Source organism: Podarcis erhardii, assembly GCF_964252035.2.
Source record: "Podarcis erhardii genome assembly, chromosome: Z".
NCBI classification, from domain to species: domain Eukaryota; kingdom Metazoa; phylum Chordata; class Lepidosauria; order Squamata; family Lacertidae; genus Podarcis; species Podarcis erhardii.
Window position 1 is genome coordinate 25150069 of NC_138504.1, and position 27074 is coordinate 25177142.

Consider the following 27074-nt stretch of genomic DNA (forward strand, 5'->3'; position numbering starts at 1 on the left):
AGCCAAACTGCAGCACAACTGCACTTTTGGCTCCTGTGGTTTCTTTCCAGCCTCTGGTCCTCAGAAGCACCCCTCATGCGATAGTGGAGACAGACCGTATTCATCAGGGTTAGTAGCCACTGGCTCGCTCTTTCTTTCTTTCTTTCTTTCTTTCTTTCTTTCTTTCTTTCTTTCTTTCTGCTCTTCACCCTAGGGTCCCAGGGAGGGTTCTGGCATTAAAAGCAGTATTAAAAAATAACTTAAAACAAGTTATCCTCCATAAATTTATCTAATCCTCTTTTAATGCCTCCCCCTGTATTATTAGCGTTGAGTCTGCCATTAAAACTGAAACACAATATTTATGTGGGGTATGTATTGTATTTGTTTGTTTTTGTAAGTAACTTCAAGACATTGTGGGAAGTAACAACGGAACAAGCAAATTAATTTATTAAGGTGGCTGCAAACACATGTTGCAACCGGCTTGTCTGTGAAATACCATGGGCTGAACCCAATTAAGTTCAACTCAGAACAGACCTAATTGAAATTAATGGACTGAATAGTCATGCCTATCAATTTCCATGGGCCTACTCTGATTAGAACTAGCAGTGTCTGGGTGTGGATTAAGGGCCTTAGTTTTCTCCTGGGTGAGAGTGTCCATGCTTTTCTACTTCTACAGAAGGCTCACTGTATTTGCATTTAGTGTATAAATGTAGGTGACTAAGTACTGGCCTTTTCCGTTTGTTTGGTGTTGACTCATGTGTTAACATGCACTGCCTGGTACTGAAGCTAATTTTCCAGCCTATCTTGAGATAGTGTTTCCATGCCACCAGCTGCATATTCTCAAATGTATATTGCAGGCACCAGCTAATGTTCCTTGTTAATGCCTTGCACTAACAGCTGGAGAAAGCCTTGGCTGGTAGAGAGTCTGTTTCAGAAAATAATGATTTGGGTCTGTTGATGATGCAGCATTATTTCAAGAGAGACCTGGGGTTTGGAAGGGGGGCAACGTATTCTATTCATTAGGCAGACCTCATAACTTCTGTTTGGCTGAGGGTTGTGAGGCAAATATCAGCTCCTTTCCAACCTTAATTCCTTCCTTCCCACCAACTCTATGAAGACCAGAAAACCAGGGTAGAGATTTTACTGCATAATCCTAACCAAACCTACTCAGAGCTAGCTTCTACTGAATAGAGAGGTGTTGAATTCTGTGGAAGTCTTATTGAAAGTGGAGTTTAGACTGCAGCCTTAATGTTTGAATTCACTAAGCTAAAAGCAAAAATATTACATAGACACAAATGTATATTTTCATGTTTTACGGTAAATTTATGTATTCTCCTTTATAAACATGAATGGAGACACTTCATGCTTAGATTATTGGCAAAGAAGATAATGAGCAATGATTTAACTTGGGCTGCAGCCTGCAAACTTAACAGAGAGTAAGCTTCATTGAACTCAGTGGGACTTACATAGTTATGTACAGGAGTGTGCAATTGGCGCAATATATTTTGGCACCTGAGACGAACCGCAAAATAGCATGCCCTCCAAGTGTCCCAATTTTCCAGGACAGGAATTACAGAAACCATCTTGGTTTCTGATTTGACCCTAGAATGTCCCTGTTTTTCTTTTTCCTTCCCTCCATGTTTCAGAAAACAATTTAAAGTGGCGTGGGGGAGGGGGCGTATGTGTGTAGATACTGAAAATAAAATGCTGACATTTACTGAGAAGTAAGACTCACTGAGTTCAAAAGGATTTATTCTCTGGTATGTTCCTGATCATTCTCAATTTCCATTGTTGGTGTTGTTCCTACTAGTAGTATATCCCACTTTTTCCCTGGCAGGGATTCAAGGCAGCTTATAGCTAAAATTTTAATTTCATTCCGTTTGTCTGTGGAAGGTGTTGTACACGATCCATTACCTCACACATTTTTTCCTCTACAACAATCCTGTGAGGTAGGTCAGGCGGAGAGGTTTTAATTGGCTCAAGGTGACAGAAGTATATCAGAAGCTTCCTGACGTAGAATAGGATGTTCCTATTTTCATTGCAGAAATGTTGGAGGGTGTGAAATGGCATCTCCCCACTAGAGTGAAGCTCTACATCAGGGACAAGGGGAAGAATGAAATCCACCTTACCTGGCTATTTATTTCTCCCTCAGATTTCTCCATCTGACATTCCTCCCCCCCCCCATGCCCCCATCCATTTGGGTCCTCAAACTTTCTAACTCCAGGGCCCACTTGAAAGGGCACAAAATTATTAGACCACAAAACATCAGTGCAGGGGCATAGCCAGTTACAAAATGTTGGAAGATGTTTGGCATAACCAGGTCTCAATTACTAGACTCTATAGGTTTCCCCCCCAAGGAATAGGTAGTGGTGAGACACAAAGCTCTGCTCAGTCATAACTGTAAATCATGGTTTTAGTACTGCATCAGCAGCAGAGAGCATCAGAACTGATGGCTAAATGCTGTCCTCTAGGCCTCTATTTCTGATCCCTGGGAATCTCTGCAGACTTTGTCCCCTCCCCACTCACACCATCTTTCCCCAGACCATAACCCTCACTGGCTTTGTTTCCCACAGTGCTTGAGAGTGTCTGTTCCTGGCTGGAATATGTCCTTGAAATCTAATAATGACTCTTGCTTGCCTGATAGGGGAGTAGGAGGCCAGCGTGAAAACTAGCCTACTATTCAATGGTAAAATTTGTATGGATTGTTCTGCCAGTCTTTACCTCTGGCCCCCAGAAAGTTGCCCAGAAGGGGATTTGGCTTTCTGGCTGAAAAAGGTTCTGCATCTACAAAACCTTTGGATTGTTGGTATTAAACAGCAATCCCTGGTTCAAGTGAAATGTCAAACTGCCGTTAACTCAAATGAAAGGCAAAAGCTCCACCTTCTGGCCATACATGAAGATGGGAGGATGCAAATTTGAGAGGATGGTAGGCTCATTCACATACTGCTAACCCATGGTTTGGGGTTACATCAGCCAGCAGCTATATCGATCTGGGGTTCAGGGCTCTAGAAAGGGGTGGTTGTTACCATCTGGAGTAAATAAACAAGGTACCCTTGTTTGATAGTATATGATCATAGTAGAATTATCAGCCATGTTGGCCATCTGTAATGAATAGCTTTCACCAAAAACCACCTTAATTATGTTTTCTTTGTAAAAAAGAAAACCCCAGCCAAAATACATAGTATCTAAAGACTGGGAAATGAAACTCTGGGGTGGGGGGGCAGAATGTATTTCCCCTGGGCCAGACTTACTGGTTTTGCACTGTCTGTTTGTGTCTTTTCAATTATGCTCCCCCAAATTATTTTAATACATTATGGTTGTTTTCCAGTGAATTTGAGACCTCTGGGGTCCAAATTAGGCAAAAGGTATAGCTCCAAACTGTATATTATGTGGGTTTGTTTTGTTTTTGTTTTTTGCTATTTTATACATAACTAAGGTTGGGTGTTTTTATTTCCCAATGAGAGTGTAGCTCATTTATTCACTCCAGATGGTAATGACCTCCCTTCTTGGCCCATAGACTATTTCTTCTGTTGGAATCTGTGTAATCAGTTAGAAGCTTGCATCTCAAGTGAAACGCAATTACAATTCTGTACAGTAGCCACAGAAATGGTTTCTCATCATGAATAATGATGGTAAAATCTCGCCCTGTGTGCACTACAGAATTGTTGGGTTTATTATTAACACATATCCCAACAGCACACACCCAATGAAATGATTTCAGCTAAACAAATCATACAGCCAGCTACCCTGAGAACAGTCTTATGAATCTGATAAAGTTGAAAAACAAAAAAGTTTTATTGACTTACCAATACCTCTGCCTGATAAAATGAAACTTAGAGCATGTTTTTTTAAGTCCTCAGTTGCGATTTGCTGTTTCATGCAACAGCATCTGCGTTGCTTTCTCTCTGGGCCTGTGAAGACACCAGCAACCATGCTGAAGATACTTGTAATTCTAGCAGCAATCACAGGTAAGACTCGTGCAATATAGCAGTTGAAATTAAACAAGAATGAAAGGGCGTATCTTTTTTGGACTGTGGTCAACACAGGCAATATATATTTTGGGATAGAGCTAAAGCAAAAATAATTTTTCCATAGCTTAGAGACTTCTTATACATTGATAATTGTGTGATTTTTTCTAAACTGTTGAAAAGTATCTCTTAAACTCGGAGATTACTAATTCAGAGGGTGTAAGATCCATTTAATGCAGTGGGATTTGTGAGTAGGAACGGAGAGATCTGTCAGTTTCAGTTCTCAGTTTCTAATTTTTCTAATCTTAAATGCAGTTTTCCACATATTACAGCAATTTGACCATTACGTCAAATTTGACCACTGTCACATTTTACAGCAATTTGATATTTTTACAGATGCTTGTGAAAATTCACCAGCACTTTAGTGTGAATTTCTTCATACAGTATATAGATATTCTTATATGCAGTTTTGATTAATGTACACAATTTCTACGAAACATTCATTTATGTATATTATTTACACCAATTTCTTCATTTTTGCGCACAATTTCCTCTAATATATGCAGTTTTTGTAAGCATGTTTGGTTGGGGGAACTGCACTGCAAAATTCAGGTGTTAATTTTGAAGGATCACTATGTTTCAGTTTGCATTTGAAAGTGTGAATTTGATAATCCTGGCCTGCTGAATTGAATTTCTCCTCCATCCCTATTTCTGAGTTAATACACATGGAAGACTGAACTACCTAATTACTAACCTATAATCTGGATCCAAAGAACCTGTACTGTATGTCTCATAGAAAACTGAGTTTCAAAAGTAGTTCGTGATATGACACCTGTCAATTGTTATAAGGTGAAACATTTACACTAGGCTGGCACAAGCTCTCATGAATGCCCATGCCTTTTTAGACTTAAATATAATGCGGGTGGCGCTGTGGGTTAAACCACAGAGCCTAGGACTTGCCAATCAGAAGGTCGCGGTTTGAATCCCCACGACAGGGTGAGCTCCTGTTGCTCGGTCCCTGCTCCTGCCAATCTAGCAGTTCAAAAGCACGTCAAAGTGCAAGTAGATAAATAGGTACCACTCTGGCGTGAAGGTAAACGGTGTTTCCGTGCGCTGCTCTGGTTCGCCAGAAGTGGCTTAGTCATGCTGGCGACATGACCCAGAAGCTGTATGCCAGCTCTCTCGGCCAATAAAGCGAGATGAGTGCCGCAACCCCAGAGTCATCCACGACTGGACCTAATGGTCAGGGGTCCCTTTACCTTTATACTGTGGGTTATATCCAACTAAGGCCTCATCTACACTTCTGTTTGCCATGCTGCTTTTCTCTGGGAACATCTGCAGTATTGTGCTAAATGGCAATGGGGTTTTCTGCAGAATGCCGATTTCCCACAAAAGTGTGGGTTTTCTGGGGCAAAGTGGCATGGCAAAGGCAAAACCACTCAGATCTGTGCCTGTGGAAAGTGACTAAAATAAATAAACAATATAAAATGCTTAGCCAAAATCAAGTCCTTTTCATTTGTGAACAATAAGTGTCCTGCAGACCTGGAGGAATTTTATTCTATCTTCTGTTTATATATGCCAGTGTTCTTTAGGTTCAGACTGGGTGGAAATCAGTTTCAAATTCCATATGGCCTTCTTGCACCTATTCTGCTAAAATGGCACCACCTCAAAACATAATAAAAATGCCCAGCAGAATACAAAGGAGAAAAAACCCCAATGTAAATCTTCCCAAAGAGTAGCTGTATTGCAGCAAAAAGAACAAAGTTCTTATAAAAAGACTAACAAACTTATTCTTGTAATGCCATAATAAAATGGTTAGTCTTTAATTGTTAGTCACAAGAATCTTTGTTCCAACATAAAATAACTGCGGAAGACGAGTCTTGCATACTACCAAAGCAACGGAGTTAGGAATCTGCAGCCTGATGGACTTCCAAAAGCTACCCTGAAAAGCCATGCTTTAACTCGATGGGGCAAATAAAAAGAGCCAAGCGTTCAAAGGATTCAAGGGATGCGGGTGGCGCTGTGGGACACGGGTGGCGCTGTGGGTTAAACCACAGAGCCTAGGACCTGCCGATCAGAAGGCTGGCGGTTTGAATCCCTGCGACGGGGTGAGCTCCCATTCCTCGGTTCCAGCTCTTGCCAACCTAGCAGTTCGAAAGCACGTCAAAGTGCAAGTAGATAAATAGGTACCGCTCCAGTGGGAAGGTAAACGGTGTTTCCGTGTGCTGCTCTGGTTCGCCAGAAGTGACTTAGTCATGCTGGCCACATGACCCGGAAGCTGTACGCCGGCTCCCTCGGCCAATGAAGTGAGATGAGCGCCGCAACCCCAGAGTCGTCCGCGACTTGACCTAATGATCGGGGGTCCCTTTACCTTTGACCTTAAGCATTCAAAGCTGCTTTAAACTGAGTCAGGCCTAGCTCAGTGCATCATTTACATTGACTGGCAGCAGCTCTCCAGGGTTTCAGACTGGGGAAACTCCCCAACCTTTCTGGAGGTGTCAGGAGTTGAATCTAGGGCTTTCTGCATGCAGAACAGGTGCCCTTCCCCTGAGCTACAGCCCTGCTCAAACCTTTCCAGAGAGCAGGGCATTCTATAAAGTAGATGCTACAGCCGAAAAGCCCCTACCCACATGTAACACTTCACCTGGCAAACCTGGATAGGACCTTTGATCATGGTGCAATGGAGGGAACACATAGGAACATATGGGAACAGTGTATTACTTCCTTGGCTTCTCACAGCCTTTGATTGACCTGCTTGGCCTTGCTTTCCACAGGACCTGTGAGCTGTGTAATTGTGACTATGCCACAAACTGCTGTGAACACAACCGTTGGTGCGAATGTCACTCTTCTTTGCACATACAGAACGGAGATGTCTATATCTGGTTTGTTCATTCAGTGGAGCTTCTACAATCACAATTCGAAGAACCGTCCAATAGTAAGAAGCTTTAAGAAATATATCTATATAGCCATGTATTTAGTTATGTATCGCCTGCTACCAATAGCTTTGAATGCCAATTGCTGTTTTTGATGAAGTTTTAAGTTATTCTAAGAAAGGCCCAAATGTTTCTTTAAAAATCATTTTGACCTCACAGTAGTGGAGTTGTGCCCCATACTGGGAGGGAGAGTGGGCAGGGCAAGGTGACATGGAGTTCAATGTGGTGCAAACACACTGGCAGGAGCACCATATGGCTCCATTGGTGCTTTTGCACAATACAAACCTCCCAACTATCTCCCTCCCACCAGTGCGCAGCAGCAACTCTGCTACCAGGAGGTCAGCTAAGTGCTGGCACCCTCCTGTCACTTCTAACCACCAGAGGATAAGATCAAACTGCTCTACTCAATAATTAAGTTTCCCTGGAAGTGGGTACGTCCTTCGGACAGGGATTAATCCTTTAACAGTCTTGAGCAAAACCTCTATTTTTCTTCATCCTGGCAGCCACAAGATGAAGGAAGCATTTCACATGCGACCAGTAGTAGCCATTGGGGTGGAACGGGGTGGGGTGGGGATAGGCATTGCTTATGTGGCCTCCCAACCTAGGTTGCTCTGGTAACCAAGAGGGAGAAGGGTGGGGCAGCAGGGAAGGTGGGGTGGTGCAGGCCCACATCACGCTGACCTTCCCTCCCTTTTCCTCTCGGTTACTAGGATCAACCTCTGTGTTAGGAAGCCAGGGTAAACAGCTCTGCCCCACCCTGCTTGCTAGCCCATGTGACACAGCAGCCCATGTGGTTCACAGCAGGGAGCTACTTCCATCTGTCATTTTACATGCCTTTTTAAAAAAAATTCCACCCTTAAATATACCCTTAATTAAAATACTTGAAGCTGCTCTGACTTGAGGGCAGTGGCTGCAAACTTGTTGGATTGGGGAATGGTCCTATTGGCTACTTCCCTGTATCTCACTTTACTGGCTACTGATTCTTACCACATTCTGGTTGCAATCCTGCACACACTTCCCTGGAAGTAAACCCCATTGAAGTCAGAGGTGCTCATTTCTCAGAAGACATGCCTAGGATTGTGCAGTTAGTTACCAACCAACAGAATTCCATATGCTAGTCCAAGGCAACCACTCATTTCCCTCGTGCTCTCCTATGCCTTCAGGTTGTGTACTTCCATTCAAGGAGGAACAGGGTCTGTTCAACCCAATATACAACCCAATATTTTAATATGATCACCCTGTGAGCACAGCCTGATAATTTTTGCCATGGTCTGCCACAGAATCAGGCCAGACACAGAAAACAATACTCTGGAAGACTTTGAATCTGTGCACAGGGACTCATGCTGTTGTGAACTAGGGGGCAGGATCTTCTGATGTCATGGGATGGAGCCCCATATGCAGAACTCTGATAGACAAGGGGTCAGGAGATGGAGCTACAGATAACCACAAATATGGTGAAAAAACAGGGTAGGGGAATAGGATTGTTGTGGTGTCACTTGGTGGGATTCCTGTCTCTATTTTCCACTGGAAATAATGGAACAACCATTATTGGGTTGGGGAGGGGAACAACCTATTTGATGCAAGATTTTCTCTTTCAAAATGCTGAGTGTGTTTTGCAATAGCATTTTAAAATAATTCTGCTATGAAATGCCAAGGCTAACATCCAAAGGTTGTAATATGAGGCAGTCCTGTGATTTAAACTTGCTCTCCTGAGGTTTAGATGGAAGGGCTTCAGCTCAGAGGTTGAGTAGGTATGTTGCATGCAGGAAGTTCCAAATTCAATCCCAGGCAACTCCAGGGAGAGCTAGTTAAAACAACAACCCTGGTTCAAGTCCTGAATAGCAGCTTCCAGTCAGCCTAGACAACAATGAGCTAGAATCTCCATAGAGAGCGAGAATGTAATGAGTTAGATCAGTGGTTCCTGTTAAGTTGTGGGTGAACATATCAGACGACACAGCAATTCTTCAAACAGCTCTTGTTTATTCACAGGCCAGAACAGAACTGAACTGAAGGGTTCAGTCAGCCTGCTTATATAGAGCTCCAGTACAATGTAACTGTAACAATTTTCTAAAACTATCCAATCACTGAATGGCACTTTCGATCCCTTATTTGCATAACTATCTACAGTATCCCCCTGCTGGCCCAGGGTGAGAACTTCAGTACATAACAGTTCCCAAAGTGGGATTGGGATTACCTGGGTGCTGGGATTACCTGGCAGGACACTAAGAGCCAAGGGGGTGATAGGAACATGGGCCCCTATGCGCACATTGATCACCTATTTATGACCAGGCTAGAACCTAGTACAAACCCCTCTCTTGCTTTGTATTTAAATTTTACTGTTTTTATCTCTTTCAAAGCTATTTACTTTGGTAATGTTTGTTTGTATTTACGCTTCTGAAATGTCACAAGTAACAAGATAGCCGATTATTGACAATAACTACTGATTTTCTTATAAATTAGCTACTGTACATCTGCGCTGGGTGATGTTTGTATATGTTTGTTAAGTAGTTATATATAACTATTTTGCTATAATTTCCTTCACCCTTATGCTTTCATGAGTAAAAATGCCTAAAAATATTTTTCGTGCAGTATTCTTTGCTGTGCATTCTTTTTCCAACTACAATATTAGATCAGAGTATATATTTATTTGTGTGTGCATCAATCACACACACACACTTGTACCTGTAAGTTAGTTTTCCTGGGGAACTACAGCTATTAAAAAGTGTTTTTTTAAAAAAACCTGAATATAGCTTATGTTGACGCTGACATCTTCAAATGGTATAGCTACAATTCAATGTTTATTCTGTGCCATGAAAATATTTAATCAAAAAGGAATGTAATGTGACTATTAATTTAATTGAACAATTAATTTGTCCTTTATGACTATTACTGCTACTGTGTTGAATTTTTATTGTGTTATCTTTCTTAGTGAGTCATGTAAGCCACTATTCTGAATAATGCTTCTTGTAGGGTAGGGGCATTGTTGATGATCTTATGGAACCAGGATGGTGGTGGCCCCAAAAGTATGGGAAGCACTGAGCTAGATGGACCAATAGCCTGACTTGGCATAAGGAGCTTCATATGTTCCTCTGCAATACTATAATCCTGCTATGATCCATGACATCATACCTGTAACCTCCCTAATTTAGATGGCATATTATGAAACCTTTCTTTCCAACATGATTGGTTACTTCCTTTGGGAGAAGATACCAGGTTAAGCTAACAAGCTTCCATGTCTATCTGATGCTTTAGAAATTATGAATGCCTTCATACTTGGACTTGTCCCCTCCCTCTTAATGATAATCAGACACACAGAGGAAGGGCTGTAGGTCAGTAGGCAGAGCATCGGCTTTGCATTCAAAATGTCCCAGGGTCAATCCTTAGCATTGCCAGGTAGGATTGGGAATCTCCCCTGCATGGAACCCTGGAGAGCCACAGCTAGTCAGGTGATATACAGTGGTCAGACCATCTGACCCAGTATAAGGCAGCTTCTGATATTTCTAGAGCAGGGATGGGGAGCATCAGTCCTAAACGTTGCCTTCCACCCATCAATTGTCCTGTTCTGTGCCCTTCTTGTGTGTTTTTGCCTGGCTGGAATGTGTTCTTGAACTGTAATAATGTACTTTGCTTTCCTGGATAGATAGACAGGTGTGGGTAGGTGGTGGTCACATGTAGAAACCTCTGGCTTTCGCTGTCCAAAGGTAAACATCACACCTATTGCTCCTCCCAGTTTTGCCTCTGGCCCCACCTATCGCTGACAAGCAGCCCCCATGAGATAATGTGGCTTTCAGGCTGAAAAATGCCCAACACTCCGGCCCTTCGAGAATGGACGCCAAAACTCCAGTCCCAGGGCTGAACCCATAAACCTGGCAACCCTATACTAAATCCCTCTTACGTCAGTATCCCTCCAACTCATTTAGAGCTGCCTCCACTGAAAGAGTGCTCTGTGTTTTGTATGAAAACTCAAAGTCACAACTCATCTCTCAGCCCATTTCTACTCAAATGCAGCTTTCCCCGTGCCACCTTATTGATGAAAAGACCATCGATCATTGTCAAATGATGGTGTACCTAACAGATGCACGGGGAAGGTGTAGCTGGCTTAATAAGGTAAGGCAAATTTCTTCTTCTACAGCATCTCAAGTCCGTCTTTGGATCTGCACCTCTTCAAGTTCTCTCCATCACTTTCTGCTATTTGCTTCTTGCATCCACATAATCCCTGCTCTTAGTTCATCCACCCATCATCCATCACATCGTCTCCTTGGTCTTTTGCAATTGTAGCATCTCCATACTAATAACTGCTTTGTTCCAGCAGCCTGAGTCACCTCTTGCCACCGATTCTGCATATGTCCATTTTAACCACGTCCTTTTCCACTATATTTGTAACTTTTGATCTCTGTCATATCTAGTTATTAGTTTTTCTGTATTTGAATGATATTACTAAAACTGCATGCTCCATGGCATGTTGTGTTGTTCCTAAGCTGTTCATGTTTCTCTGTGTCATGGTCCAGTTTTCTGCTCCATAACACATGACAGGTAATATGCACGTATTTAAACTTTAGCTTTCTAAGGAAATGTTTTTATTTTTCATTATGAAACTGAGTTTTCCAAAGGCTGCCCATTATAACATATTACTTTGATATCTAGCATTGTTATTTATGTTCTTCTATATCCTATTTGCAGGTTTCTGGAGTTAGGTTTTCTCAAATATAAGCTCTAACCTTCTTCCTCACACAGTTTTAAGATTGCATTTCAGGATTAATCTTCATTTTGTCACAGCAAGTCCTCATGTGACAGAATCAAAGTTCCCCAGTTGATTAGTTCAGTTGTGATTTGAATATTAAAGTACTTAATTCCAGAACAATCTGCAGTCAAGGATTCAGCTATCCTTTGAAATTCGCACTTCTCCAAATTTTGTGATGTGGTTCGGCAACCAAGCAATATGTACAAAAATGTGTATATTGGTGCAACTGGGTTTATAAATGCATATATTAGTGAAAATTACGAACATGCATTCAGGGGAACTGCTTGCAAAAATGTGTATATTAGGAAAAATGTCATTAAAATGCTGATGATTTCTCATGAGGATTTTTTTTGGGGTGGGAGGTGGGGAGTGAACTACTGCAGAAATGTAGAGAACTGAATTTAAGACTGAGAAACTGAAATTGACAGATTTGGCAGATGCTAAAAAGGGAAATAATCCAAACTCACTTCTATATCTTTTAATCATGTAATCCAAGAGAGGCAGTAGATGTTCTGAACTGGTGCCTGGGTATGGTAGTAGACTGGTGGAGGACTAAGAAACTCAATCCAGGAAAGAAGGGGCACTGTTGGTGGGTGGTTAACAAAACACTGTTAGTGGGTGGGGTTTTTTTGTTTCGTTTTGTTGGTGGGTGGTTCATCTGTACAGTTTTGTGGTGTTCAACTTGCTATTGATGGAATTGCACACCTCCTAAAGAGGTAGGCTCATAGCTTGGGGATGCTCTTGGATTCAGAATTGTCACTTGAGCATCAGGTGTCCTTGGTAGCAAAGAGTGTCTTTTTTCAGCTTCAGGAGATTCACCAACTATGACCATGTTTGGACAGATATAACCTTGCAATAGTTATCCATGTTCTAGTAACCATGATGGGTGTATAGGTGATGGACCATGCAAGCAGGAGGTCAGTAGTCCCAGTGGTCCAACCAGATAGGAAGTTTAGGCAAAGCAGGATCAGCACATTAGAGAAGGCTTTACGAGTGGGTTTTGTGACCATAGCTAGTGATCCTGCAGCTGAGGCAGAACATACGAGTTCTCTCAACAGTGTCCTGGTGCAAGTGCCAAATTTTATAGCCTGGGCCTCACCCTTCACCCCTGGATGGATAATTAAAGGGCTAGTGCCTTCTTCTATAGCTACTGGTTTCTTCTAGAATCCTGTGTCCCTCTGCTCTTGTTGGAGTATAGCTCCCATCATCCCTGACCACTGTCTATGCTGACTGTAGCTGATAGGTCAAACAACATCTGAAGAAGAATAAGAAGAGTTTGGATTTGATATCCTGCCTTTCACTCCCTTTAAGGAGTCTCAAAGCGGCTAACATTCTCCTTTCCCTTCCTCCCCTACAACAAACACTCTGTGAGGTGAGTGGGGCTGAGAGACTTCAGAGAAGTGTGACTGGCCCAAGGTCACTCAGCAGCTGCATGTGGAGGAGCGGAGACGCGAACCTGGTTCCCCAGATTACGAGACTACCGCTCTTAACCACTACACCACACTGGCTCTGGAGGGTCACATGTTCCCCACCCTTGTTCAAAGCCATAGTGATGTCTTCTCATGGCTTCCCTGATCCTTCAAGGAATCTGTGGAGCAATCATAATAGATAATAACAGAGGTAGCTCTTTGGGTTTCAGGGCAGGTTATGATGACCATGGTTCTACCAGGGAAGACCAAGGAATGGATTTGTCTCCTTAGAAGTGCCATCAGTGTAGGACTCTACTGCTAAGGATTTCTGGTCTGTTTGGCTTACTGCAATTTATTATGTTTAGGGCTGCCCTTGGTTATATTACCCCCATATATGGTATTTGTTTGTAATCTCTTGTTTATTTATATTTAATACTTTCAGCTGAAACTTAATGATGTTTTGCATTGCTGCTTGGGGTGTATATTTATGTGCACAAGGGATTCGTAGGTAATGCATGTGCAGCTGACCCACTGGACCTGCTTCTTCTCTTTCCTGTTGCAACCCATTTGTTCATCTATCTCTGGCTTGGATGGAGGGCCAGAGAGGGAGCAGTAGATGCCACTGACTGCTTGCTTGCTACTCCTCTACCTGGCATGCAGACAGTTGGTAGAAAAGATGATTAGGAGGAGCAGGTGGTAATGTCAATGCTGAGGTAGACTTATTGTACCTGGGGGTGCCAAGGGACCTCCAAAATTTACATCAGGCATAGTGTGGATCGGGGGTGTGGACTGTGGCTACAGGAGCTGCCATGGTGAGCTCCTGAACTTTGACATTACCAGTACACTTCTCTTTGCAGGAGAGGTTGGCTGCTAGGCATGACAGCTATACCCTACCTCCATGTTGGAGGCAGTTAGTCTCTGATTACCAGTTGCTGGGTATCACCGTGTTGTAGTTAGGTTCTGTTTGTGGGCTCCCCCTGGACATCTGGTTGGCCACCATGAGAACAGAGTGCTGGACCGGATGAGCCCTTGTTCTGATCCAGCAGGCTCTTTTTATATTGTTTTTGTACAGAGGAAATACATACTTACAGTGGAAATGTACTCCTTATATCTCTCAGGAAAGAGTAGAGTTGCTGGCAGAATTAGCTGATGGTCAGATTTTCACCATGTTGAGTTCTCTGTGTAGGAGTCAAGCCTTTATATTATCTCTTTATTGATAACTTTTCTGTGAATCTCTCTCCCAGAAATTTGGTATTGTTTTGCTTTTAAGGAATGTGTTCTCTTTTATCACTGAGAGGCAAGGTGAGGTGACCATCTCAGGAGGCAGGAGGCACAAGAGCAGCAGATCCCATTGTAGAGCTTTATCTCCCCCCTCCCCTTGTTCCTGATGTAGATCTTCCCTCATACTTTCTTCCCTGACAGGGTGGTGGCACTATTTTGTGGTTCACCTCAGGTGCCAAGATGTCTTGGGCCAGCCCTGCTGAGAGGGTCGCAAAAAAAATTCTGGCCTCAGTGCAGATCAGGAGAGAGTTTTCTGCTGGCTTCTTGAAAGGAAAAAAAAAAGTATTTGCATTTTAATTGTACTTTTAAAAAGTGTTGTATCTTTTCTTTTTGCACTGAATGTTAATTGATCTGAGGCCATAATAAACAATTCTTCTTCCAGGAGTTGAAGCCTTTGGTTTTAGAAGAAAACAAGGCCTTTGGTGGCCAAGTACCCTAAAATTATTCACATAGTTTCATTTCAGCTAGGGCTTTTCCAGATTACCCCGTTTAGTGAGCATTTGCCCTGATTGGCTTGCCCAAATATTGTGCAGAGGTAAGATTATATCTGGTCTTTACTGAGCATTTGTTCAGAATTGTTTGTAAGTAGGTTATATGACAATGAGCATTTGTGTTGATTTGATTTTCGTTCACCCCACACATTTCAGTGCATTTTCCCATCAATTTCCAAACTGCAACACACACACACACACACTTAAAAATATTGTGAGTGTGCTAGAGTGACAAAGCTTTTTAATCTACTTTAAATGCTCACATCTAAAAGTTTTGGTGTGAGATTGAATCATTCCTGCAGAGTGACATTCTGGGGGCACCCTTATACCATTTCCTAGTCCCCTGTGACTTTTAAATCTTTCCATTTCACTCCTTTTACTTGGGAAGGAGATGCAATGTTGCATAGAACAGCCCCAAGCAACAGCTTTCAGTTGTGTCACCCTTTTTTGGGGGGGGGGGATGTTACTTATTGCAGTAACCAACAGCCCCTGGTAGTTTTAGGGTGCAGCCTGCTTTCAGTCAACGGCAGTGTCTAGATAACATTGAGGATAAGCAATAGTCAATCCAGCATCCATTTGCATGAGTATTTCTTTGAATACAATCAAGCTGATCTGTAAAGTAAATAGAATGATTTTGCTGCTGGGTGACAGGGATTGATCATTATAACTTAAACTAGTAGAAATTATTGGTCCATTTTGCACTCACTTTATTTTTCATGATGTTTTGCAAAGCAGCTACACTGATCAATGTGACATTGGCAATTGGTAACTCGATGCCAGAATTATGGAAAAGTCCTGTGTCAATGACACAGCTCAGCAACAAAAACTCAACAACTTTTGCGTCTGGAGTTTCACTTTTTGAAATATAGCAACCCTAAAATATGTGCTGTGATTATGTGGAGCTCAAAAACATGACTCTAGTTTTACTCTGTTTACTTGAATTTACAACTGTTTTACTCTATTGAAAGATAACATAGAGATACTGGAAGTAAATATTTGTTTAAAAAAACAGAAAATACAAATGTCTTATTTCATTACTATGACTGTGATTGACCTTAAATTTTGTGCTACAGATTTATTATCGGCAGGGATCCTTTTCGAATTCTTATGGACAGTTTCATGGTCGCATTCGAGCCGCCACCGGACTAGGAAATGCATCAATAACCATCTTAAACATGCAAGCATCGGATTCTGGTATTTATACCTGTGAAGTTTTCAACCCTGAAAACCCAAATACCCAGGGTGAAAAAACAATGTCTGTCAGCGTACTAGGTATTTATTTATTTCTTCTTCTTCATTCCTGTTGATTTTGTACACTATGTTGAATTTCAGACTCAGCGTTAACAGATCCTAACTGGAAAACAGATCCTAACTGGATCAGGGCTCCAGCCAGTTGTTCCCTGGCATTCCAGTCCCCAGGTTTTCATGTTTCTTTTCCAGCTGATATATAGCATTCTAGGTGTATAGCACATCCAGTTTTTCTTGGACTATTTTGGAGGCAGGGGCAATGGTTGCTCCTCCTATGGTTGCTCAAAGAACGATGTTTAATTCTTTGAGTTTCTGGTTAATGCATGTGTTACTTTAAACCACAAGAGGGTACTGTTTGGATAGCAACCTAGCCAGCACTTGCTTGTAATCTTTGCTTTGCGTAAGTTAACTTCACCCTTAAAAGCTGAGCCATTTTGTTTGCTGCTCTCTCCCAGCAATATATCTGTCACTTTCTCTCTCTTATCTCTACGTATTCTGTAAATAGCTCCTGCATGAGTAAAGCCTTTAACTCCAGAAATTTTAAGTCCTTATTCCAATACAATTCATCCAAACTGCAAGGTCTGCTAACACCTTGTAGTTCTGAATACCTTGGGAATTTTACCAAGCATGTTGTTACCTCTCACTTGTTTTTCAGTTGCCTTGTTTTGGCTCCATGTCTGTTGTCTGTTGTAATAAACTGAAACTGAAACCTGTGGCCCTGCAGATGTTGCTGAACTACAACTACAACTCCCAGCACCCATTGGCCATGCTAGCTGGGGCTGATGGAAACTGATTTAAAGCCTGGGGGCCACATTATTTTCTAGGCAATCTTTTGACTGCAAGAGGCACAGCCAAAATGTTAGAACAACATGGTTCTAATGGGTGATCCATGGCTCTTTCACATGCATTTTTTTTTTTTTACTGTATTTTTAAAACCTGCTCTGCTGACTCTCGATTGTTGCTACACTGTCAGTTTTATGTGAGTCTTTTAAAGTGTTTTTACTGGGTGACTTTCATCATAAGTGGCTTTGGATTTTTTTTACAGAGAAGTGCCTTATCATTATTGTTATATATTCATACAAAGGAACTCAGTTCTTTTCTTTTTTTAAAAAAATAATTTTTTATTAACCGGCCAATCAAATCAAATTAAATCACATCACATAAATTCCGAATTACAAAGCCGAATTTTAAATTTTTGTTGGGGGGACCCATATTTCAAGATCCGAAGGGGGATTCTGATCATCTTCTTGCTACTGCGTTAATGTCCAAATCAATCCAAATCAGTCCAAACAGGGTTCATAATTCTATCCAGTCTTATCTTGCTGTTTCCACATCACATCTTGTTCATATATTTTCTCTTTTTTCTTTATGATCTCTTCTGATAGTCTCCTTAAGCCGATAAACACCAATAATAATCCTGTGTGAATTTTTCCGTTCTTCCAATCCTCAAATCGAGATGGTTTCCATATATCATCACCTTCATAGATAACAGCGCTCTTTCCATCATTAATTACAGAACTGTCATTCTTAAGTCCCACTGAGGAGTTTCACCCACAATATAAAAACAGCTCTATTTCTCTATTTCTCCTCTCAGACTTAAGTCCTCCGACAGAACTTCCCAATATGGCGACGGCATTTTTAACTGCGTCATTCCAAAGCTCTTATACATTCCACGCTCTTCTTAAAACATGCTGTGGTTCGAAAGTTTATCTCCACACAGCCTTAAATCCACAGCTTAAGTCCTTAAAATGACATTTCTGACTCGTGAGGGGAGGGGATTCTTGTTTAATCACATAAGCCCCCAGAACTCAGTTCTCCTGAGTGCCAGCCATTATGTTAGGCAAAGCAGCACCACCTATATGGGGAAGAAATGTCAGCTGACTTGAAGGAACAAAGGTTTGCAGAAATAATATAAAAATCTTTAGCGACCACCCCGCCCAAACCCCATCCTAAAAGGTGGTGGTGATGGGAGCCCCCTGAAGCAGTGGAGGGTGGTTTCTCAGGGCAAATGGGGCACTGCCCCACCAACCTCAGTCTTAGCCAACCTTGGCATCTGTCTAACTTCTTCATTACAACCACTCAGGGTCAGTGTTGCTCTTGCAGAACCCATCAAGGAGGAAGATGGGGACAAAACTAGACTTACTTGGCCTTGCCTGTCACTGGCTCTGGCTCCTCCTATTGCTTGGGCTTCCTGCCTCCTGCCCTACCAGCTCCATATATGCAAATAAATCTATTTTACTGTTCAAGGGCTAAAGTAGTTTTTTTGGGGGGTATACTGTTATATACATATATATGTTATATATATATTTAAAAGTCCTGTGTTTTTCTTTCGTATTGCTGAATTAATTTATTTGTTTTGGTGATGTAAAACTTATAAAACATCTAATAAGTGATTTAATTTTTTTAAAAAAATAGTTTTACTTCTCGTTGATAGTTCTAGAATAACTGGGACAGGGCATATTTATAATGATGCCACAGATTTCAGGGAGAACTTCACTGATCTGCCTTTTCTGCTGTTGTTTTCTAGTCCCCCCCTCCAAGCCTCACTGCAGCTTTGTTCAAGATAAGGAGGCTGAAATTGGCCACGCCATCACCCTTTTCTGCTTTTCTGAAACGGGGATGCCTGAACCTATATATCTCTGGCACAGAGTATCAGGAGATTCAGCCGTACACGTGACAGGGAACTACAGTAAGTAATATCTGTGTATTAAGTTATGTCGGCAGGACCGGCCCTCTTAACTTGGTTGTGCCTGCAAAGCAACAGCAACAGTTTCCATTGAGATCTGGCATGCATTGCAATATCTTGCGAGATTTTAGAGAGGTCTCACTGGAAGCTGGTGCCACTGCTGGTAACACTTCACCACCAGTGGCAGTGCCTCTGGGCCTTCTGCTGCCTGAGGTGGCTGCCACACCCTGTGAAATATACTCAGAGCCGAGAGTGGATTTCATGCTCCTTATTCAGCTCATAGTGGTAAGGAGGAATGGAAGTTCCCCCAGGGTGTCTGCTTTATATACATTATTTACACAATGGGCCCTACGTGATTGGCTAATTCCGGGATTCTCCTGTAGGCCAATCAGGTTGTGGATTCACTTCCACCTGGAACTGGATTGGGTGGCTCCTGCGGACCAGTCATACTCTGCATTGTTCTAGGACCAATCAGACTGCTGCATTTTGGATCCTATTGTTGTAGGACCAATCAGACTGCTGCATTTTGGATCCTATTCAACTCAGTACATAACACCCTGCCTTAGGTGTGGGCTGGCTCTGAGCATCAGAAATGGGGAAACTGTAGCCTCCAGACGTCGTAGGATTTCAGCTGCCATCATTGGGTCATGCTAGGCAGGGTTGATTTGGGCTAGAGTCCAAGCACATCTGGAGGGCCACATGTTCCCCATCCCTGATTTAGGCCAGTGTTTCCCAACCTTGGGTCTCCAGCTGTTTTTGGACTACAACTCCCATCATACTTAGCGAGCAAGACCAGTGGTTAGGGATGATGGGAAGTGTAGTCCAAAAACAGCTAGAGACCAAAGGTTGGGAAACACTGATTTAGGCAATATGCAAAGCCTGATGTGGTGGCTTAAAGAGGACACCTGAAAAATACTGGTGGTTGCCCGAACTCTTGAGTAGCAATAAGCTTTGGGTCATCTGGGATGAATAAAGCAGGGTGGCACTGTGGTCTAAACCACTGAGCCTAGGGCTTCCCAGTCGGAAGGTCGGCGGTTCGAATCCCCGCGACAGGGTGAGCTCCCGTTGCTCGGTCCCAGCTCCTGCCAACCTAGCAGTTCGAAAGCACGTCAAAGTGCAAGTAGATAAATAGGTACCACTCCGGCGGGAAGGTAAACGGCATTTCCATGCGCTGCTCTGGTTTCGCCAGAAGCAGCTTAGTCATGCTGGCCACATGACCTGGAAAAATTGTCTGTGAACATACGCCAGCTCCCTCAGCCAGTAAAGCGAGATGAGCGCCGCACTCCCAGAGTCGTTCGCGACTCGACTTAACTGTTAGGGGTCCTTTACTTTTACCGTTACCTTTACCTTTATTCTACACTGAAAGTAACCCTGATGATGGTCAGTGCCCAGCCTTTCCTTGAAAACCTCAGCAGAAGGACAGTTGCCACCCCTTTATGCAGAAGAGTCCCATTATTCACCTGCTTCAACAGCTAGGAACTCTTGCTTAACATTTTACCTTCCTGAAGTTGAAGGCCACAAAATATTATCCAGTGCCCCATTCACAAGGGAAAGTGCTGCTACCTCTCTTCTAAATAACAAATCTTTAAATCCCTTTGGCAAGCATGGAAACCAAAAACTGCCTCTAAACAAGAGCATTCCAGTGTGGTAGAGAGGGTCCTTCCTCTTATGCAATCTGTCATAGGATACTGAGTCAGTCCTGTTGGCCAGCCTAGGTTAGTGTTGCCTACACTGACCGGCAGTGGGTCTCTAGGATTTCAGACAGAGGATAATTCCCTGCCCCACCTGGAGGTGCTGGGGATTGAACAAGTGCCCTTATGCATACAGTCAGGTGCTCTACCACTGAGCTACAGCTGACATGAATAGGGTGGCCACCCACAGTTCACCCCAAAAGGAAGAAAACCAAAAAGAAGAAGAGAGGGCACTGGTTTGCATAGGATGTGCACATGCTGATTTATATGCATAGATGCAAATTTAGAAAGAACGGCTGTAATATAAAAACAAAACAAAACATCTCCCTCTAGTGGGGAAAACTGTACTGCAGTTCCTTTCATGCCTCCTCTGTCTGTTGTCCAGAAGCGAACTCCCAGTGGGCCACTGCCAGGGCCCCTCATGCTCTCCCTTCTTAGGAACTGGACAACCATCCAAACAAAGAGTTCAGTCCTGCATGGTGCTTCTTCACCAACAAATTCCCTGCAGACCCTTTTCTCCCAACCCACAGCCCGTGCTGATTTTGACAGGTGGGCAGGACCACTCACCTATCAGTCACTGGATGTCATCAGGACATCAGTGGATTGACAGGCAGCTGACCCCACCTTGAACTTACCTTCCCCGCTTCTTCCCTTTCCTTTGTGCATCATGCCTCTTGTACACCTGAGGTTGTGCAGCTGAGGGCAGGGACCTTCTTATTAATGATTTTTGTAAGCTGCTTTAGCAGCCTTTTTGACTGAATGGGGTAGGGGTGGGAATGTATAAATGTCTTAGGTAAACAAATTAAACCTCAACTTCTCTCTCGTTTTGTTACAGTTCCTCAAAGTGGTCGCTTGGTAATAGGAAACCTGACAAAGTTTGAAGAAGGCTACTACCGTTGCACAGCTATTAACTCTCTTGGAAACAGCACCTGCCAAATCGACCTCACTACAAAACGTAAGTTTGCTATAGTTATGTCAACCTTTTCATTCTTTATATTTGGAATAGCTATTCAGTGAAATTCCCAAATATTAGCTGCTCCAGGATGTCTGGGGCTGACACAAGACCTGAGCTGAACAGGTGCTTTGCATGGTTTCAAGAACAACAGAACAGACACAGGAAAAGACACATTTAAAAGATGTGGTGCTACAGCCAGGGATGGCAAACTCAGGCATCTGCCAAGAATGCACATCCCACTGACAAAAGCCTCCTGAACCTGCTGCACTGAACAGGCAGGCTTGCTGAGGGTGGGAGGGGGCCGTGGAGGGTTGCCCAGGGCCCCTCCAAAACCTTGAGCTGCCACTGGTGAAACTGTTTCTCTCTGCTGAGCTGCTGAAAGAACATCAATTGCTGCTGACCTGAAAGGAAATGTGGAGTCAGAATCATTTCCAGCTTTTGTTAACCTACTCAAAACGTTCAGTTGCCAAAGAATAATAATAAAAAGGAAACGTCCCAACACCAACAACATTCCAGGCTGTGTTCCAGCTAGCTAGTCATAAACAGCAGGGAAGGTTAAATATGTTCTTCTAACCTTCCTGTTGAGGGGCCAGTGCCAGAAAGTGGTGAGGTCAGGCATCTGCTGGGGTCCCAAGATCAGCAATGGGCCTGTTGCCCCAACCGCACCACCTTTCTCGCTTTGCAGGGAGCACACCTGAAGAAGGCGCGCATCGGCTTCTCAGTGTGCATTGCTTCTAATCTGTGAAGTTCATTCCATATATTAAATGAGTTGGCTTCCCTATTCTTTCAGATTCAGAAGGTGGCATTATTGTTGGAGCATTAATTGCAGCAATTCTGGCAGCTGCTCTGATTGGTGTAATTGTTTGGGTTGTAGCCTCAAAGGAGAAAGAAAAGAAGAAAAAAGAGAAAGCTGCAATCAGTGAAATGCAGTAAGTTGGGCATGGGGAACCTCAGCTTTGGGGGCTCAGCTTTGCAGCTCTCCAGGTTTCTCTGTCTGGCCCTTGTAGCTCCCCACTGGCCACGCTCCATTCCCTCCATGCTCTTCCCCAGTTCTTTTCCCTGGCTGAAATATTTATTTGAACTGTAGTAATGGTTCCTGCTTGCAGATATGTGTGTGTACAGAAATCTGACATATTTGTGGTTGGAATGAAGCCAAAGGTTCAAAAAGAGTCATAACAACTGCTCCACCCACTTTTATTCTGGCCCCACCCACCACTGGCACACAACTCCCCTGGAACATTGCCCATGAGGCAATGTGTCCCTCAGGCTGAAAAGGGTTCCTCACATCTGCTGTAAAAAAAGGTAAAGGTAAAAGTCCTCTGGATGGTTAAGTCCAGTCAAAGGCGGCTATGGGGTTGCGGCGCTCATCTTACTTCATGACAAGGGAGCCAGCGTTTGTCCACAGACAGCTTTCCAGGTCATGTGGCCAGCATGACTAAACCACTTCTGGTGCAACGGAAGACCGTGACGGAAGCCAGAGCGCACAGAAATGCCGTTTACCTTCCCACCGCAGCAGAACCTATTTATGCACTGGCATCTTTCGAACTGCTAGGTTTGCAGAAGATGGGACAGAACAACGGGAGCTCACTCCGTGGATTTAAACTGCCAACATTCCAATCAGCAAGCCCAAGAGGCTCAGTGATTTAGACCACAGCGCCACCCGCTGTAGTTGCTGCCTGCATGGGGTAGGTAGGGCATTGCTCTAAGTTTGCTTCAGACATGATGGGCTATATCCGCCGTCTGTCTGCTAGAACAAGGGCTCTTCTGCGAATAGACAGGTGAGTTCTAATGCTGTGCAACAGAGAAATCCAGCACAACAGCTGGGCTAGCAGAAACTTATTGTACAACAGGTTGCTGGTGACTATTGCACAATAGGCTTTGCAATCAGCTTTTGCATTCTGTTGCACTACAACATTCTGCTGAAGCAAAACATTTTGCTTGCAGTATACACCAAGGTACTATAACTTAGCACTGTGTTGGACACAACCCTATAATTCTGTCTTCTTATAGCCATTGTAGCTGTGCAGCTTGTTGAGTTGTTATCTTCAAAACCATGAGCCATCTGAAAAATGTGATGGGGGTGGGGAATAATGGAAAAGGGAGAACTATTCCTAGAGACACCTGTGCTTTAATTGATTTGGCTACTACTTCTATCACTACTATTATTTATTTAATTTCTATACTGCCCTATACCCGAAGGTCTCAGGACAGTTCACATAAAATATCAAATACATAAAATCATAACAAAACCAACAACCAAATAAAAAAAACCCCAAAGGTACTACAACCTTCTCTGTTTTGCATGAAATTTCTGAATACTAATGCTCTTACTTTGTTGTCTTGCAGGACTGTGGCTCATAAAGAACCACTGAATGTTGCCTACGCTGCTGTGCCCAGCCAAGAAAGTGCCCCAGTGGCAGCTGTTCCACCAAGCAAAGAATCCAATGAGACCAGTGAATACAGCACCCCAGAGGAGGCTGAGGTTGCTGCCATGCCTGAGAATGCGACACAAGAAATGGAGCGCCAACCAGTTGCCTAAATTTTCCTCACAACGTTAAGGGAACCCAACAGCAACTTGTCCAGAAACAAATTTATAAAAAGCACAACCATTTTAACCACTTCCCCCAGTGCAGCAAGGGCTTCTACATGCAGGTCCCCTTTTGGATCAGGACCTGCATGCACAAAAGGCTGCTCAGCGTGTGACTCCCTTGGCTGTATGTGAACATCCAGGACCCAGAACCATGCATGGCAGCTTTGTCCCCTGAGACCCCATGCTTTCAAACAGCTAAAGAAAGGCAGGTACTATTCCTTTAGCACACGTATTGCAAACGTTGCACCTATGCTCTTGAGGTCTTGCCTTGGTACCCACAAAACCTCTGATGTCTCCCCTTCACTGTCTTCTTGGTTATGAGGTGGTCAGGGTGGCCACCTTTCCCCCCTCCCCTTGGAAAAGTACACAGAGCTGAAGGAGGAAGTTGGAAGAGCAGCCCTCTTCTCCACTCCTTCAATCATCTCTATAGTACTTTCCAGGCTCAGATTAATTCTACTGAAATGCCCAGAGACTGGAGCCCATAGCACACACTTAAAAATGCAAGTGTACCCATGGCTTAAGGTTGGCAACCCCTACTTTTAAGATATATGTAAAAATCATATTTTTAAAGCACTTACAATGCTGTGCCGATACATTATTCTTTTGCATTTTCCTTATTAAATGGGATGAGATGTTTTAGGCTCTAAAACAACTATAGCTCTTCCACGGCTCACAGCTTAAGTTATTTCTCAGAATAACGCTATCCTAGAACTATCTGCCAAACTACATTTTTCATTCTACATAATAACTGCACTTACTATGGGGATGATCAAAAGCAGCTTGCATCCAGCTTTGTCTTGCAATGGGCCTTCTCAGTCCCAACTTTCCTAAAAGCAGCTCATTGAGCTTCCTCTTCCAATCACAGGGAACTTCAGAAACATCCTCCTGTGCAACAGCTTCTCTGAGAAAAACATCCTCATGGAAAGTTATGCATGGACGAGTATTATAATGTATACTTCTGCAGGCAGTTCTCTCTTGCTGCAAGAGTATATTGGAATACAGCATTTACACCCTGTGTACCCATGCATTCATGTATATTTCTTTGTTCCAATTAAAAACTGTTAAGGTTTCATTTTGTATCATAGCTCTCAACCAAATATCCTTTAGAGCAAATGTTGGAGGACAATGAGGACTTGTTTCAAATTAAGGGTATCTAAACTTCACCGCTGAATTTGCCTGCATCAATCCCGCCCCAGTTTTATATCTACCCTGCCCCTGCCAAGTGATGATAAATAGGCAAGGTAAAGATTGCTGATATGGTTTCTAAATATTGGATAGAGTTTAACACCGTGGAACATCTAGCTTGGGCTATCTGATAAAATTATGGTGTTCAATTTGCACCCATGTAAACTTTTGAGGGACGCGGGTGGCGCTGTGGGTTAAACCACAGAGCCTAGGACTTGCCAATCAGAAGGTTGGTGGTTCGAATCCCCGCAATGGGGTGAGCTCCTGTTGCTCGGTCCCTGCTCCTGCCAACCTAGCAGTTCGAAAGCACATCAAAGTGCAAGTAGATCAATAGGTACCGCTCCGGTGGGAAGGTAAACGGCGTTTCCGTGCACTGCTCTGGTTCGGCAGAAGCGGCTTAGTCATGCTGGCCACATGACCCGGAAGCTGTGCACCGGCTCCCTCGGCCAATAAAGCAAGATGAGCGCCGCAACCCCAGAGTTGGTCACGACTGGACCTAATGGTTAGGGGTCCCTTTACCTTTTTTAAAAAAACTTTTAACATCTGTAGCTTCACTGGGATGCTTAATAGTCAAGATGACAGGATGTCTTTTTCCTTTTATAACATGAATATAATTTTTGGATGAAGTATTTAGCTGTTTAGTTTAATTTTCCTTCTGTCTTGTACTGCAGTCTCTATACTCAAACAAATCTGTATTTTTTCTGTTATTTGCTTTTATAGAATATATTTGTTACCAATGAGTAATACACATTTGCTCTCCCACTCAACTGTGATCAGTGATGTAGGGTTACTCTTTCTATTAGGGTTGTGGGTTTGAGCCCCATGTTGGGTAAAAGATTCCTGCATTGCTTAGGGTTGGACTAGATGACCCTTGGGGTCCCTTTCCAATTCTACATGTGTAACAGGATGAGGGGTGAGAAAACTGCAGTGATTCTTTTGTTACTCCAAAACATAATAAACTTTTGTTGAAATCTACAACTCTACATTTCTTTTATAATGAAAGAAACACATCAGACAACCAAATGCCAAAGCTCCACATGCATGGGGTGGGGGTGGGTGGGTTCTCTCTACAAAATTACTTGAAAGTCTATTGATGCAATGCTGCTGTTCGTGATTCCAAAATACTGGGAGCAATGATGAGACCAGGGCTTATGAGAAAAAGTGATATACCGTATTTTTCGCTCTACAAGACGCACCAGACCACAAGACGCACCTAGTTTTTGGAGGAGGAAAACAAGAAAAAAAAAAATCTGAATCTCAGAAGCCAGAACAGCAAGAGGGATCACTGTGCAGTGAAAGCAGCAATCCCTCTTGCTGTTCTGGCTTCTGGGATAGCTGCGCAGCCTGCATTCGCTCCATAAGACGCACACACAATTCCCCTTACTTTTTAGGAGGGAAAAAGTGAGTCTTATAGAGCAAAAAATACAGTACAAGCTCCAGCTGCATAACTTTAAAAAGGTATAGGGAAAGGCAGCCTATAACAGAACACAGGAAGCAGCCTTATGCAAGGTCAGGCTATTTATCCATTTAGCAGAGGACTTTCTACGGGAGTGGTCTCTAACTGCTCAAGCATGGGAACCCCAATTTGCAACATGAAAACCCACCTCCAAGAGTCCATGTGTCTGATGGGACTGGTGGGCCCAGCAATCAAAGGGTAAGGCTTATGGCCTGGAATACAGCCAAAGAGGGAAGGGGCAGAGATAAAAGAAACAGCAATGCCCAAGTGCAGTGCTCTTTCACAGGCTTACAAATCCCCTACTGCTGTGTTCTATATCCATACATGTTGCTAACTCTTCCACAGGCACCAATTCTCCAGTGTTAAAGGCAGAGGTCTTTCAAAGTACCTTATGCATGAAAAAATTAAAACACCGGAGACACTAGGAACTGAACCTGAGGCCTTCTGAATGCAAAATGTGT

General features: G+C 43.1%; 1 protein-coding gene across 1 annotated transcript; it reads left to right on the forward strand.

Moving 5' to 3' along the window:
* Positions 1 to 26135, forward strand: VSIG1 (V-set and immunoglobulin domain containing 1). The gene is made up of 9 exons (XM_081847184.1): positions 1 to 108; positions 3833 to 3947; positions 6722 to 6882; positions 10889 to 10987; positions 15876 to 16074; positions 18578 to 18739; positions 21263 to 21382; positions 22173 to 22311; positions 23729 to 26135. Exons 2-9 carry the CDS (start codon positions 3857 to 3859, stop codon positions 23919 to 23921), a joined length of 1164 nt encoding a protein of 387 aa, XP_081703310.1. The 5' UTR covers positions 1 to 108; positions 3833 to 3856; the 3' UTR covers positions 23922 to 26135.
* Positions 26136 to 27074: the final 939 nt, after the last annotated feature.